The sequence below is a fragment of the Saccoglossus kowalevskii genome, chromosome 10, assembly GCF_978046115.1.
Source record: "Saccoglossus kowalevskii chromosome 10, keSacKowa6.1, whole genome shotgun sequence".
Classification (NCBI taxonomy): domain Eukaryota; kingdom Metazoa; phylum Hemichordata; class Enteropneusta; family Harrimaniidae; genus Saccoglossus; species Saccoglossus kowalevskii.
The window spans coordinates 17,041,450-17,058,165 of record NC_140650.1 but is presented as its reverse complement, the minus strand read 5'-3'; the positions used below and the strand labels follow the sequence as shown (position 1 = coordinate 17,058,165).

The 16,716-nt window shown below is 35.1% G+C and overlaps 1 protein-coding gene across 1 annotated transcript; it reads left to right on the top strand.

The window, feature by feature from the left end:
• Positions 1 to 1,797: 1,797 nt before the first annotated feature.
• Positions 1,798 to 15,453, top strand: LOC146737906 (uncharacterized). Its single transcript, XM_085504600.1, has 11 exons — positions 1,798 to 1,810; positions 5,174 to 5,296; positions 5,591 to 5,713; positions 6,568 to 6,687; positions 7,528 to 8,891; positions 8,993 to 9,149; positions 9,261 to 13,046; positions 13,197 to 13,358; positions 13,888 to 13,955; positions 14,262 to 14,337; positions 14,491 to 15,453. The coding sequence occupies exons 1-11, from the start codon at positions 1,798 to 1,800 to the stop codon at positions 14,664 to 14,666; spliced, it is 6,168 nt and encodes a 2,055-aa protein (XP_085360726.1). The 3' UTR covers positions 14,667 to 15,453.
• The last annotated feature ends 1,263 nt before the right edge of the window (positions 15,454 to 16,716 follow it).

Below are 16,716 nucleotides of genomic sequence, written 5' to 3'. Positions count from 1 at the left end.
GCCTTGTGAACAGTTATGTGTTGATACTATTGGTTCATACATATGCATTTGTTACGAAGGATACCAAAATGACTCGTCTGGTCACTGCAGTGGTAAGAGTTATTTGATATTAAACAAGTAGAGGATAAAGGATAAAACCGTCATGAAAGCAAACTTCAGCAACATAATATCATAAATAAGGCATCAAGGTTGGAGACATCGTGAGCAGACATTATGCAAAATATAGATATATAATGTTGGAAAAAATAGTTTTTAAGTCAGAAAATTTAGAATAAGAAAAGTTAACCGTGCTTCTATTTTTAAATAGAATATTTCAAATATTCTATAAATCCTACAAAGTTATTCGTATTCTTTGTCGAACTTATATATCAGTGACTGCTCCAGATTTGCAATAGTCGGGTGTCAGTCACACCGAACGTTGTGTGATATGCGAGTCCGAACTTGGCTTTTATAGATGTTGTAATTGTTTTGTATCAGTTACCTGTTAATTGAACATCGAGTTACAATTTGGGAATGGTTTCGTGAAAGTGGACATGGTTTCTAAAATATGGGCGTGGTCATTGTTGTAACTCAATGTTTTCATAACTTGATGTTCGTAATCCGATGTCCGTAACTTGAACAATTCAGTATATAAATCACAGCTGTCAACAATATCAATTTAGACATGTTCTTTAATACTACCATCCAGATTGCTTTGATATGTTATATTAAATACCTTTATACTCACTTTTGCCATACATCGTCACTTTGTGATTCATCTATACATTTGATATATAATCTATGTTCTGAATGGACAAGGTTGTAATAGTTTAGCTATGGTAATTATAAATTGTGCCAGTTGAATATGTACATATTTCGACATTGCAGATATAGACGAGTGCAGTGTGTCCAGTGGTGGATGTGACCATGTCTGTCGTAACACACCAGGAAGTTTTATTTGCTCTTGTGAAGATGGATTTGTGTTAGACTTGAATGGTAAAACATGTAATGGTAAGTGTGGGAATAATTTTGAAACAAGGTATATAATATGACAAAGTTACTGTAAACCATTTAACATTTAAATTTTCGCAATTTCATGATTTTATGATACATGGAGACAACATTTCGCGACAATTACCGATACTCCGTGGCACACGACACCGAGAGAAATGCTTACTGCTTCAAAATTCACGATTTTCGCCGACTCGCGATATTCGCTCGCGAAAAAAATAAGAGTATCGTAACAAATGTGTCATACTGTGCATTTACATTGTCTATGCATTAATACAAACAGACATTGATGAATGTGACGAGGGTAACCACCAGTGTCCACAGCAATGCATCAATAAGCCTGGTTCATATGAATGCGCCTGCTTTGAAGGATATGTACCAAATGCTGACACTTTGTGTCAAGGTAATACAACTGTTACATCTTACTGTAGAGTATACATTTAGATGATGTTAGACGTATTTTTTTATGTTTTTAAAATATGGTTAATGTTTAATTCAGTAATAGAATCTATTATATTTTGAATTGTCTAAAAATAAAAAAAAAATAATGAAACTTTGGTGAAAATACATTTAGAAAGAGTATTCGGCTTGGGTAAACAATGTATTGTCTTAGTTTGTCAGTTGGGACTAGATTGTATGTAAGACGTTCCTACTTGTAGCTTCTCCATAGTCAATTAGCTAACATTATTATACTTATTTATTTAGTTTATGTTTTAAGTGATAAATATGATTTTACCAATTAGTTTACAATTACATGAAAAGTTAGCTTTCGTTATTATTATTTTTACCTTGCCCGTACCACCAAAGATGGAAGGGAAAGGTACATTAAGGGTAAAATTTTGTCCGGCGTTGTCGTTGTTGTTGTCGTTGTTGTTGTCGTCGTCGTCGTCGTCGTCGTCGTTAATAATTGTTATTCTGTGCATAATAACTTTACTAATTCTATTCCAAACTTTATCAAACTTGGTCACCTTGTTCACCAGTATAAAGTCTTCCCTGAGTTTGAACAACAGATGTCCTGTATGAAAATATCATGCAAAAATTGAGAAAATCTGATAAAATATTTTGACTGTTTCTACTTGACTGATCACTGGTGATACACATCAAAGGTCACTGATTTCAGTGGAAATATGCATTGTTGTATGTGTTCAATGAAGCAAATGATTTATCTTGTAATAATATCCTTAAGAATGTATCTCAGAATCCCATACTGGGTTTCAAAACCAACTCATGGAGAGATTGCACAGTCTGATACACATTTGAAAACCTACCAATAAAATCTTTACAGAAAACAAGATGTCAGAAAATCAATATAAGCACTCCTATGAACTGGGTGCCTAACTTTGATCAAGATCTGAAGCTAATAGAAAATCTGTTTAGTTCAAAGTTATCAAATCAAAAACAATACATAAAAAATACATTGAAAGCAAAACATTTCATCTACATTTTAAAAAGAAAATTATTCTAAAATATATGTATTCTGTATTTGACACACAGTTCATTCGACAAATGAAAACTCACAGGAATATGTTTCAGCTATTAGAACAGAATGATAGAGTTTTTATAATACTAGTTTAAAAACGCACTTCAAAGATTGCAGTGTAGATTCTCAGGAGGCAACAGTACTGTTGACTTCTCCCTCCACTGGACACCAACTAACTATTTAAGTTGATTTGCATACAAAGCAGAGCTTGCAGCATGATAGCTATTCATAAAGGGTGTTTTTTTTTTACTTTTCATATAATACAGTAGTCACACAATGAGGCAGTTCATATTTGTCTCAGTGAATCATTAATTTTTGAAAGACACCTGTACAAAATACTTGGACTAAAGCCAGCTAAAATTTTCTGTTATCTTGCATGTTTTATGAATCTATTCACATCTAAATGCAGCACTTTTTTTTCAATGAGACATTTGTTTTTATACTAAAATATCTGAATTACTTTGAAGAAAGCTGGAAATTATGTCCCTTAAAATAATTAAACAAATAAGGCATCAATGTTTTTGTAAAATATTTACATCTTTTAAGGACATTCGGTAGACTGATTCCCCACTGTTGGTTCGACCCCAAAACTTGTTTGTATTCAAAATTAATTATGACAATGCATATTTATATTGAATCAAATTATGATAAAGGGAATTATATTATATAACAAAGGGCAAGGTCACCAGAGTTCAACTATGTTTGTTTTTGTCATGCGTATTTTGAACAGTATTCCCCGAAACTGTGTAATATTTAATACGTTTATCGGTCATGTGACTTTTTCTGATAGATTTTTTGTAAATATTGTTTTGCATCTCATTTGCATAATTTTAGTCTTAACAACATTACATGAGGTTATTGTTAAGAGTTTCACTTATACTACCCCCACCCTGCGACTAGCGGTTTATGTGAAGAATTTTGAATATTTTTCTCATTTTAAAATGTTTGTAATGTATTATGGGAAAGGGGCACGGCTCATAACACATACCGAATTGACATTGTTTTAATATGTTGAATTCTGTTACATATACAAGCATGTAACTAACGCTATATTGAAGGCATTGGACAAAAGCAATAGCCTGTATATATATGGATATATATATATATATATATATATATATATATATATATATATATATATATATGGATATATATATATATATATATATATATGGATATATATATATATATATATATATATATATATGGATATATATATATATATATATATATATGGATATATATATATATATATATCAGTTCTTTTTATTTAGATCATGGCAATTTTTTGGTCAGAGCGCCCTCTAGTTTTGTGGAGAATCATGTTCATTTGGAATGCTCTGATTGGATGGAAGTTCAAGCCTAGCAAGGTGTGATAGAATTGGCCTGTTATGTTCAGATTCAAATAAGCATGAACCACTAATTTGACAGGGAAGTGATACTTATAATGCAGCAAGCTGTTCTAATTGCTGTTGTGGTAGAGTTTTTCTATTTTCCTGTCAAATGCATTTATTGGTCCACTGAAAAATGAAAATAATGTTCCCTGTAACTTAGACTCTTATTGATCAAGGCATTTTAAAAATCATGGGTGTTAACTCCCCTCAAGTTATGACCCGTTGTCCCCTACAGAATAATGGTTGCATCTAATATTAAAATAAAGATGGCGGAGTATAGCGTTGATTCATCTCGTTCTACTCTGGATTACTTGGAGTCAATAAAGATCCTAGAAAGTTAGTATTTATATGCCTGTGTGTTTTTTGTTTGTTTGTTTTTTCACTGTCTTTGACTTTCCCAGTATGTTTGTTGCTGTTGACAACAATTCAGTCCTCTGCCAGGCTTCAGTCAATGTTTTTCTTCACTACCTACCCAACTCCTCGTCGGGCACTATGTAGCTGGTGTGGTATATTTATCACAGACAGTAGGGCAATTGTCACATTTAGTGCTCCAAGAAAATATTCTCTGTCCATGTGTATTTATATAAATAGATGCAGTTTCTTTGGCTTGAATAACGATCACTGGCTTCGTACATACAGGTATACTGGTTTACCTGTTTCTAGTTGAAATATAGCCAATCTTATTAACCAAGACAGTTGGACATTTGCCACATGTCACAACACTCATTTCCAAGTGCCATAGCTTGAAACAAGTAGTCAAATCTGATATTGGCTGGAGCTTTAGTTTATATGGACATGGTAAATGGCAAACTAGATGGTCAGAAAGTAATAAAAATAATCACAGCTTTACTCCACCCACCCCACTATGAAGTAAAAGGCTGTTTATAAGGCCATGTATGATGGTTTCATTTTTCTTATGGAAAACAATTTTAATTAAAAACTTCTATGCTCCTGTACCCAACCGTGGGGGTTCATCACACTAAACAACAGGTGTCACTATTACTAAGATAAATGTACTTTTTTTTCATTAAAATTACTGATATATATATACATATATATATACATATTTATATATATATTTATATATATATATATGAATATATGGCCGATAAAATAAAGTATACATCTGATTTACTCAGCATATAAGATCACCATATCACCATATATGGTAATGAACCTCATTAAATGATAAATGCTAGGATAAATACATAAATATATTTTTTCGCTGTTGATTTATTATAGACTTGATTTCCCTCGTTTGACATTTACGTGTTTGTTTATACTCACTGCTAACATATCTCCTCACTAGACATTGATGAATGTGAAACTGGTACTGATGAATGTGAACATAATTGCATTAACACTGATGGAAGTTTTTACTGTACATGCAATGGTAACTACATCCTGGATGCCAATGCCAAAACGTGCTCTGGTAATAAATGACATCACGAATATCTTTATTTTTACAAACACAACTACTCATGGGTGGCACGATTTATCAATAAGATACGAGATCATTTTAGACATTTTACTATCCAAATTAAAAAAAAACAAATTTCGTTGACTCGGCGCTCACACATTTCTGGATATATTCACACTACCTGTCTTATAATACACATAACTAGTGCGAACATTTGCGGACTCCTAATTACCAATTGAACTGCATACATGGCTAATGCAGAAAATATTATAAAAAAAAGTTCTCCATCGTTTCATTAATTTTCAGATCACGATGCATGCGAAAGTGGTAACCCAGGTTGCAGTCATATGTGCCAAAGTATAAGTGGCATTGCTGTATGTTCCTGCTTTACTGGCTACGAACTTAAAAGTGATGCAACAAGTTGTGTTGGTAAGTTTGTGAATTACAATAGTACTCTCTGCCAACTGTGTAAAACTACTTGCAAGAATCCAAACCATTACCAAGCACACTGCATAAAGCGATAGTCTCGTCATGACGTTTTACACGTACACTCTTCTGGAACTTTGTTTGGCCCCATGGTTGTCAGGAGCCCTCTACGTCGAAATTCGTCTTCATCCCACGGTTCATTCTGTTACTTCAAGGTAGAATTATTTCCAGCTGCACGATAATTAGTGTCATTCTCCATCTGTTGTCAGTCAAAAGTACAGCATTTAGCAAACATGGCCTTCATATTTCTACCTCTGTTTTCAGTTGAGTGCCTGACTATGGCGTCCAACCAATCACCAAGCGTGACTAGTCCTACCATGATATTGGATTGGCATTGGTTTGTAATTTACCGACATTTCATCTTCAATACAAGTATTCCAACTTCTATGCAGGGGGCCATAAAGTGTGAAATCCGCGACTCACCTTTCTTGTCAGGTCATGTCTGTTTCGTCGTCGTCTAAGAGTTAAGTTTTTTTCGATCTAGATCGTTAACTCTTATGCTGACTGACTGTCTAGCCTGACATATCCCATTTTTTAGTCTTTCAATGATTTGAAATTGTACTCAAATTTATGATATTAAATTAGACTGATTTTAGTTATGACAGGTAGTTATTGAAAAAGTGATACATGACATCTATTCAAACAATTTCACTTGATGTTTTTAAACTCGAGAAATTATAATGTACTCATTAATATACTAGTACTTGGTATCCAATTTTACTATAAAAAAGCTCTGCTTTATGATGACGTAACAGCGATATGCCCTCAAATTTGTTTCAACATTTTGTATTTAATAGATATTGATGAATGTGTGGAAGACCAAATTTGTGAACACCTATGCAATAATACAATTGGAGGTTATAGCTGTTACTGTTACCGTGGTTTTGTTTTGGATAGAGATGGTCACTCGTGTATTGGTGAGTAATATACATATTGGGTTACATTCAGTTAATGTTCATTAATTATTTATTTATTGATTAGTATTGATAACAGATTACGAAAGGTATCCTTGTTTATTCTCACAATATATATATATATACATACATAATAATAATACATATATATATTATATTTAGCACTGAAAACAATACAATTTACCGTTCCGTAAAGACAATATGTATCTGTATTCGTTCCAAAACGTACTTGCACTTATTTGGAGTGTACTGTGCCATCGTGACTGGCGGATTAACAATTATTTTGTTAACATCAGACGCAAAAGTGCTATAGCCCGTGGCGGAAACATAATCTCTGACAGTGAACGAAAAGGTTTACACGGCATAAACATTTTTTAGTGTCCATTTCGAAGTTTTATCTTATTGAATTGTTACTAAAAAAACAGTATGCATGCCTGACATCGTCGTTTATGTTTCAGAATGGTATTATGCAGTGATGCGAGTGTTAATGTTTCGAAAGTGTTATTTAAAGTCTTTTATTTCTGATCATGTGTTGACAATATAACTTCATTTGTTTACCTAATTTACATGCGCTTACTGTTCATACATTCTGGTGTTAAATGCTAATTTTGGACATTCAGTTGACCTTTATACATGTAATGTGCCACCCTTCAAATATATTAGATTTATCAAGCCGTTGTAGTATTTTTTATTCAATAAAATAAATTCAAATGAAGATTACTACATAAGCTCAAAAAATCTCATATTTTAGGGTGACCTTAAAGATATCATTCATATATTATGAATACAAAACATTGTCTTTTGTGACCTACAATATTATAAATCATGTAATATCTTTCACAGATATATGCAGACCTAACCTGTGTCTCAATGGTGGTTCTTGTTTTGTCACTTCTGATAATTTCCCAGCATGCAACTGTAGTGACACCGGATATGATGGAGAGATTTGCGAACATGGTGTAGTCAAATTATCACAGTTACCACAACTAAGGATTGGGGAACAACAACATTTCAATATTTCAGCGCAACCCAGTCATCATATTGTAATATCATTTTTCTCCAATGAAGCAGTGTTCGATCCTCCAGCAGTCTCACTAACTAATCAAAAAACTGTTACTGACGTTACGATCACGCCAACAACATCTGGAGTACTAGATATTAGATTTGCACTGTCTGGAATCAGTGCAAACAATTTCAAACCTTTACCAAACTTAGTAGCATCAGTCATGTCGGCATTTGAAAAGCTTAATATACCTTTTGGGACACTCCCCACTGGCTGCTATGTCGAATATCTGTTCCAGTGTCCATCAGCTTTACAGTTATCGTTATCATCCACATCTACCTGGTTTCAATTAACAAGTAATTCGTTAGTTCGTTACACTTTCGGTGTTGTCTTCCTTGACATTAACCAGTTTTCTGTTCCAATCTCACTAAATGGTATTGCCGTCATCAAAACTTCATCATTTACCTTGTCTAGTATATCGTCGCGTTATTCTCCAGAAATTGGTACCATGATCTCGGGTCATGGAAACAGTGAATGCATAGAAATTCCCTTTACTGTATATGATATTCAGGAATTAACCGAGAGCAATTCGTTTGCGAACTCCTTCTTAAATGGCATATCACTGAATTTGCCAGACTGGATTAGTATTACTGATAAAGAACACGTGTACATAAAATTTAGTGGTATACGTTCGATGGTTCTTAATGGCAGCGAAATTAGTAGATATGGTGTGTGTCGTCGAGCCCCTGTGTTTGATGACGATCTGTATTCTGTTTTTCAATTCAAAAGCAAGACACAGATATCGGTACTGGGTGAAGCGATTCAGTTTCCACCATCAGTCAGTGGAATGTGTTTATTGGTTGATGTATGCGACACTGTTTTAGGAACCAATATTCTCATGTTCCCAGAAGATTTATGGGACAAAATTAGTCAATTTGATTTTCTTAAACCTTTAAGTGACAAAGGCTGGGTAATTAACCTGATAGGAATTGGCATGTCAGTCGACAAGAAACTCAAATCCGAGACAACCAGTATTGAACTGTGGAATGGTGACCATATGTTTACCTACACGCTCTCTTCAGGATATAACGTATGGATGTCTCTCTCAATATCAAATGATAACCTACTCGGAGATAGTGATACAATTGGTTTTTCACTTTCTGGTGATCTAGTGTTTATGCTGGTGGTCGATGACATAGACAAGGTAATGCATTACCGTTGTTTTTACAGTAATCGTATTATTTAACAGTGTGTAATGGCAACATGAAACGTGATTGATTTGCATTCACTATCTTTTTTCTACAGATGTTAACTCATATATTTGCTAGTCGTTGGGAAGCGATTGTCACTTTCACAACAGAGGTGGACATGCACATTACATTCAAAGTATTTGGACACCCTGTCATCATCCAGATTGGAGGAGTGATAGATGCAAGGGCGGATGCATTTCTTTCAATTGGCGGTAATTATGACACTTTCACTTATATAGAATTAAAAATTATTTGGTTGGTTGGTATGAATTTGAATTCATTAGCTGAGTAACACATGTACTTTATATTCATCAAACCACCAGGCACTGAAAGACGATGGTGTGGTTCTGGTGCTGATCCACCTGGATTTTTCTTTCGTGGTCAACTGTCTGCAAATCCTTTTGGTAACTCAATGATGGCAAGGTTGTTTGGAGTCACCCTGGATACCAATATCAATGCATTCATTACATATGACATTTCTGATGAAATCGCAGCACTTCCTAAACGTGACATTATAGATCTTATCGTAGACATACTTCCCAGTATAGATGAGATGGTGTTACTGATCAATACCTTTATTGACAACGTTTCTGAATTTACCCAATCAGCACTCAGAGAAATTACATTAGAACTAATTGGTTTCAAAGAAGACCTAGAAACTATTGTCATTGGAAGAGAATTATTCAGTGATTTACCAGATATCTTATCGCCTGTAAGGTCACGTGCCCAGAAAATAATGTACATATGCACCGATCTACAACAACAACTTGCTGATGAATCCACAAGATTATCTACTGGTAGTGTCGACTCGCTTCTCAACTATGCACATCAGTTACAGAGTAATATTGAACGATGTGCACTGCTATATGTGGAAAACGTATTGAAAATAAGGAAAGATTACACAGGAGTGGGTCTGATGTTTCAAGCAAAACTCAATATTGTTGCATTGGGTTTTGGGTCAGTTCAGATTGAAATTGTAAAGTCAAACATGTTAGGTGAATGCAGTAGATTCAGTGATCTGTATGGTTTGTTTGAAGATGATAAGGCTACAAAGGGTTTAATTAAATTGTCTCACAGCATAAAATACAAAAGACTGACACTAGGCCCCAATTTGGGTGGTGCATTTGCTCTTGCACCAAATACAGACGAATTTTTGTTTCATTTTTTTGGTGGCGTCAATATTCTTCGCATTTTTGACGAAGCGAATGTTTTTGTCACCAACGAGGTAATTCATTTTGAAATTAATGGATATATTTGGGATGTGTGTTATGCTACAATATTTGCGCAGGCTTCAGTTTTTGTTCCTTGGTCTGATCAAAGGTGGACGGTACGAGGGGAGTTTGGTTTTGGGACCCAGTCTTTACCAATGAGAATGACAGATGCACTGATAAATGCAGCCAATGCATTTGGGGAAAAGGCAACTTTGCGATTGACACAAGCCCAAGATTTAGTTACAGATGCACAAGAAAGTGTCGATAGAGTTCAACAATGGATACGAGGCAGACAAAGTGATGTTGATAATGCAAACGCCGCTTTTGATGCTGCTGTTGAGAAATTTGACCAGGCTATTGAAGTACTTGACAGTGCTCAAAATGGTGTGCAGTCAGCAATGGACTGGTTAAGAGAGAAAAAAATTGACATTGATAACCTCTGTCGCATAGAGAATTGTCGGAAATGGTGTCTTCCTGGTTTAAAATGGAAGTGGTGTGATGGTTTTATTCGCTATCCTTGCTGTTATTGGACTGATTGTGCAGTAAAAATACCAGACCCGTTGTGCATCGCTAAAAATATTATATGTGCAGCTATACGAGCAGTTGCATTTGTAGCTTTGGGGATTGCTGAAATAGCAGTAGGAGTTGCAATGATAGCTTTAGATGCTGCCAAGTTTGCAGTTTTCACTGCACAGCTTGTGGTGGACGGAGCTAGAATCGTTCTTGATTTAGCTGAACTTGCACTAGATCTAGTAATTGTAACACTAGAAGAGGTTAAATTTGCCTTGGAAACTGCAAACAGTGCGCTTGAATTGGTGAAAGATGTAGTTGCTGTTGGAATAGATGTGTTGAATTTTATCATTCGACATGGCCTCAACGCGATAGTAGACATACAACGTATATGGTTTGAGATAGAAGTGTCTACTGCAGATTTGTTTGTGTTTGAAGTTGCAATGGATATTGACCTATTCCGAGCTGGTATGAGAACTGTTAAAGTGACTATTAATTTCCGAAATTTAGCTGAAAGTATTTGGAAAGTAGCAGTTAGTGTTATTGAAAATTTATCGGATATATTGATACCACTCAAGAAGAAACGCTCAATTGAATATGCAGACCGAGCTGATACTTACTCTAATTCATCTGCACATACAAATCAAACACTTCACATTGAAACATTTGAAAGTGAATACGTAAAATATATGAACGCTTCTGGAGTTTCAAACGAAAATGAAAATGGTTTGCGACTTTTTCTTTTCAAGAAGAACTGTAACACATTCTTAAACATATACGACTTTCTGTTTCAAGCGATGTCTCTTCTTAATGAGGTTGCCTATGATTCAAAAAAGAGTAGAGAAAATGCATCCGAGGGACTCAACGACTTAATCATGTTACGGGATAATATCACATTCATGGATGTAGATTTGAGTGAGGTCAACATAACTGAAGCCTATGTTAATTACAATATCACAGAGGAAGACATTGAATTGGAGATCTCGAAAGTAAATATGTCAGAATCTCCTGCGATTCGTGAGGCATTTGCTGTTCTGAATACATCGCACTTATCCAGTTTAAAATCATTAGAGCTTGCAGCAGAATACCAAATCGTCGGGCCATGGAAAGCAGCAATGGAAAATATTACGAGTGAGATGTTTACAAAGGAAGAGTGTGTTTCGTTTGAAGACTGCCTGTTAGTGACATTTGATAAATTTTACAGTCTTTATGAAGATGTTGATTTCCTTGATGTTGACGCCATGAGAAATCTTATAATGAAAAGTAAAACACAGTTTTATCGTATTTTACGAAATGACTCACTCCGACTTGATGACGCACTTGAAATAAGTTCTGGATTTCTAGATGTCTTGGAGGAAACAGTGACGTTGAAAATATTTTGTGCTGAACCCCCATTGATATTGAATGAACTCGTTAATACGACGATTTCAGAAAATGAAGAAATAGTATTGTTTTGCAATGCGATTGGCGACCCTGCACCTACCATCACTTGGTATAAAGATGGTACTTTGATTTCTAAAGATATGAAGTTACTGCTTGGTAATGCAACTCTGTCAACAATAGGCTGGTATAAATGTGCAGCAAGTAATCATGTCATCAACGTTACATCTGATGAAATATTTATTGATGTGTTAACACCACCGACAGTCACAAATTTCCTCCAAGACGAAACTGTTATTGCTGGACAAGAACCACCGTTTCAAATTATGTGCAATGTCACTGGACGACCTACTCCAGATGTCACTTGGTACTATTCTATTGATTCACAAACATTCAATATATTTTCAAGTGGTGGAACACATCTGCTATTTGATGACATACATACAGTTAAAATGGGATGGTACCGATGTGAGGCTTCAAATTCAATTGGCAGATACGTATCGAATACGATGTCAGTAAAGGTTTTGAAAACATCCCTAGCTATTGCCACTGCTGAACTGAATTTTCAATTCTACCAGTCGACGATCGCTGTAAACAAGCCAGAAGTTCACCACGACTCTTTAAGCAATCTAGAAAGGAAATTCTCAGCCGCCATTGCGTATATTTTGGGGCAAACCGAATTGCTACTTACAGTGAGTGTACTAAATGCCACAATAGATGACGGATTAATATACGGTCATGTGCATTTGATTATAAAGGGAGCTAATTCGTCTAGAATGAATGACCTAAATATGGTGCACTCAGAACTGCAATCAATCTTCGAAGAACGTGTTGAAAATGTTGAACGTTTCGTCAACGCATTGGAATATGCATCATATGAAGATAAATATCTGTTCACAATAGACGATATACCTATAAACATGAAGAGTGGTACCTTGCGATATCAACATATTGAACCAGTCTGTCCACATGGACGAGAATCGATGGACAACTTGCCATTCCTATGCGGTAAGTTAATATCATTTATATTTTTATCAACCTTAAAATAAATATTGTTCTACTGGCTATTTATAATAGTAAGGTTTCCTGGGCGTTATACCACTGTTACAGCCATACAAATAACGATGTGTGTTTTTTATTGATCATTCATTCCTGTAGTTGACTGTGAATCTGGTTTTTATCAACACTCAAGTGATGCTCCGTTTAAGTGTTTACCATGCCCAACTGGAAGTTATCAGCCTGGCATTGGAAGTGCGACTTGTCTGCCTTGTCCTGATGGTTATACAACTTACAAAGATAGTGCATTGAGAATTGATGAATGTGAGACTACTTATTATAATATTCTCAATAATACTTCTTCATTTGATCAGCCAGTTGTTTGCTGAATAATAGATCATTTTCCGTTCGAGATCCCGCGTTATGCGTAAAAACGAACGTAAAAACAAGACAAACAAAGGCCACAGCGTCTTAGTGGCGTCAATCATCGCGCGGGATTCGACAAACGCGAATATTTTTGGAGGATATTTCCACGCTTAAGAATGTTATGTACACATTTGATGATGGGTATGTAAACGCAATATTCTCCTGTCAAAGATCAGCCTTTCGACTTTGAGCTGTAAAAAAATGAAATTCGAGTTCAAAATCAAATTGTTCGATCTTTGCAGCAGGCGTTCGGTCCGCGTCTTTCACGCAATACTCAAGATCTCGCAGTTGAACGGAAAATCATTTGGCGGTCATTGCGATATACATTTTGGAACGCAAATAGTTAGCAATTGCCGCCGCGTGAACGAGTTACATTGTATGATTTCCCAGCACAACATAACTTTATGTCTACATTTTTCATATTCAGGTAACGTGTCATTAGTAAGTGACATGACAACACCGTCTCAGACCACAATTGTCGCCATTGAACTAAACGTATGTATAAGTCATAAGGATGAGTCATATTCTAATGATATTTAAATCGTTTCTGATGACACTACTGTAGCGTTGTTTCCCCATAGTGTAATCTCCGCGATGTAAGGTCACATCAGGCAGTATATTATATTATATTATGTAGCATGCTGAGTATTTGGTCACGTGTATATGTATATTGCATACTGAATTACGGGTAATGGGAAATGTGAAGGGGGCTTAAATGGGTAGAGAGATACACTGCTCGTCGCAGTTTCCCGTTCTTTTGTTTAACTCATTTTATCACTATACGTGTTTTGTTTAATGCAGAATCCTGGTAGTTCTGGTGACATTCTAAGTGTGCTAGATATAACAGCAGTTTGCTGTTCTGTCATTATTTTATTAGGTATGTTGTACGTTAATATTTTAAAATAGATTTTATAATAATAAAGTTGCTCAAACTGTTACAATAGTGTTGAAACTATTGCTGTTATTGAGCATAGTTCTCGCTAACTCTACTAATTCATGTCTTTTTTTCATTTCTTTTTTTTCGATTTAGTTATCGGCATTGTCATATACTATGTCGCGAACAGAAGAAATAAACGTGGAATATATAGGCCAACAGACAAAAGAGGTGTTTCAGTCGAAATGGACGGAACGAACGATGATCCCACATCTCAGAATAATTTCTATGACAATAGCTTTGGCATCGATGCGTTGGCCACTGAAATGTGAATTCGCCATATTTAAATCAACTGGAAATATATACAAACAACATGTATGGTTTTGCGTGTCATTCCGAGCATTTCTGTCCATCTTTTCATAATTAGTATTGATGTTATTTGTTTCATGATTTGATTCCATTTTTTCTATTTTTAATTACACTTTTACAAATATTTTATATTTGAATATTATATACCTATTTTAGCTTGTTTTATTTTGTATTTTAACAATAACTAGAGTTGATCACGATACATTTTTAGTATTAAACACTATTCATAAATAGCGGTTGTCGTCGCGATCATCTGCGATATTTCTAGTTGATAAACGGCAATTTCCCTAGTACCATTTTGACTTTACCAGTGACAAGCCGGAATGCGAGATTTGATCTACTTGCAATGTTCACTAAATACAGACTTCCACTACGTAGAGTATTTCGATGCGGTATAATCACCATAGGAATTGCTTACTAGAAATATTGAAGTCTCTTCAATGTACGCGTTGATCAGCGAAAATGGCTTCTCGTCATCTTTGTTAATATATGACCAATATCGCGACGACCACCGCCCTTCAAATACTGTGAGTTTTGTGTCAATTGAAATATATAAAATTTCAAGTGAAGCAAAATGTAATACATACATTTCTAGATATGGTATAGTTTTTACAGTTACTATGTACTTCTATTATAGTAATCAGAAATGTATACATAATGCTGCTGGTGTGATGTGTATTAAGCTAAAATTATTCACCAGTTAAATTACTCACTTACTTACTTCAACTGCAATAAACAGGTTCTTATCAACATGCATTTGACATAATTGCGTGATATAACTACAAATCAAAACAGTTAGTTATGGTATCTCTGCCAGCCCATTTTGAATTTAAAGTATGTTTTTGGTGTTTTGTTTTTACATTTCACGTCCAAATCTACATATTTGTAGATTTGAAATACAACTATAAACGATTGTTAATTTAGAACAAGAATATTATTTAGGTGCATGACAATAGGTATCAAAGTTCATCTGCTCTCGTGGTTGTCGATGCTGGATTTCAGTAGTTGTTTGTACAAATTGAAATCATGTATTCTAAACAGACATGTATAGAATCACGTGACCTATATCCAACCTAAATTTAAAACTGTTGGGGATAATGGAAAAATGCTTTCAATGCCGTTCACACTGAATATTGTAAAACGTCTATGGGATTTTAAAACATTAGTCCCTCCGTTGAGACTAAAATCTAGGTAATTCTAATTAACCCTTGGTCAGTATGACAGTGGCTTTTCGCTGCACTATATATACAATACACGGACAAAGCTATCTAAAATCAATTCGAACATTCTTTAATAAAATAGAAGTTTAGCAATAAGATATAGCTACATATAGCATATGTAACACATCTTACCAAAAAACCTGAAATATTATTATTATTATTATGCATCTCGTCAGGCGCGACGTGCAACCATTTTGACCAAACAACAATGAGCAAAGATCAGAAATCAATTTATTATATAATCCAGAGACAATAACACCACAAGTGTTTTCACACAGTACCTAAAATATATAGTGGGTGCCCCCCCCCCAAATATATCAAAGTATGAACCACACAGTATATAAAGTGGTTTTTAACCACAAATCATATGGCTATTCTGAGACTGCGTAATACATCAGACAGCTGTCAATATATTGCAGGCCAATCAGTGAACACGATTTGCGGAATAGCGTCCTCTGTGTCAAAAACAAAACAGAGGTAAACCACCTGATCTCCCCTATAGAGGGCCTAAACCAGAATACGAAAGACTATTTTTGAGAGAAATGGTTGACCAGTGGCAGCGGGACAGGGGGCGGTCGTCCCCTCGAAAAAATTTTGGGGGCGTCACCCCTACAAAATCAAGCTGAAACCCTTTGTGTCAGCAAAATTTGACCCTCAAAATACAGGTAATAGCGTTTCAGAGGTTCTAGATTTCAAAATTGTTTATGGGCACGCCCCAGACCTCCTAGTAAGGTCACGCCTTCAGGACGAGGTTGTGAGTAGATCTCGCCCCTCCATGTAAAATTTTGGGCCG

What these genes read in the sequence shown, in the direction of transcription:
- LOC146737906 (XM_085504600.1), top strand. An exon ending in TGGTCGATGACATAGACAAG is followed by an intron (nt 8,892 to 8,992) that starts GTAATGCATTAC and finishes TTTTTTCTACAG; the next exon opens with ATGTTAACTCATATATTTGC. An exon ending in TTCTGTCATTATTTTATTAG is followed by an intron (nt 14,338 to 14,490) that starts GTATGTTGTACG and finishes TTTTCGATTTAG; the next exon opens with TTATCGGCATTGTCATATAC.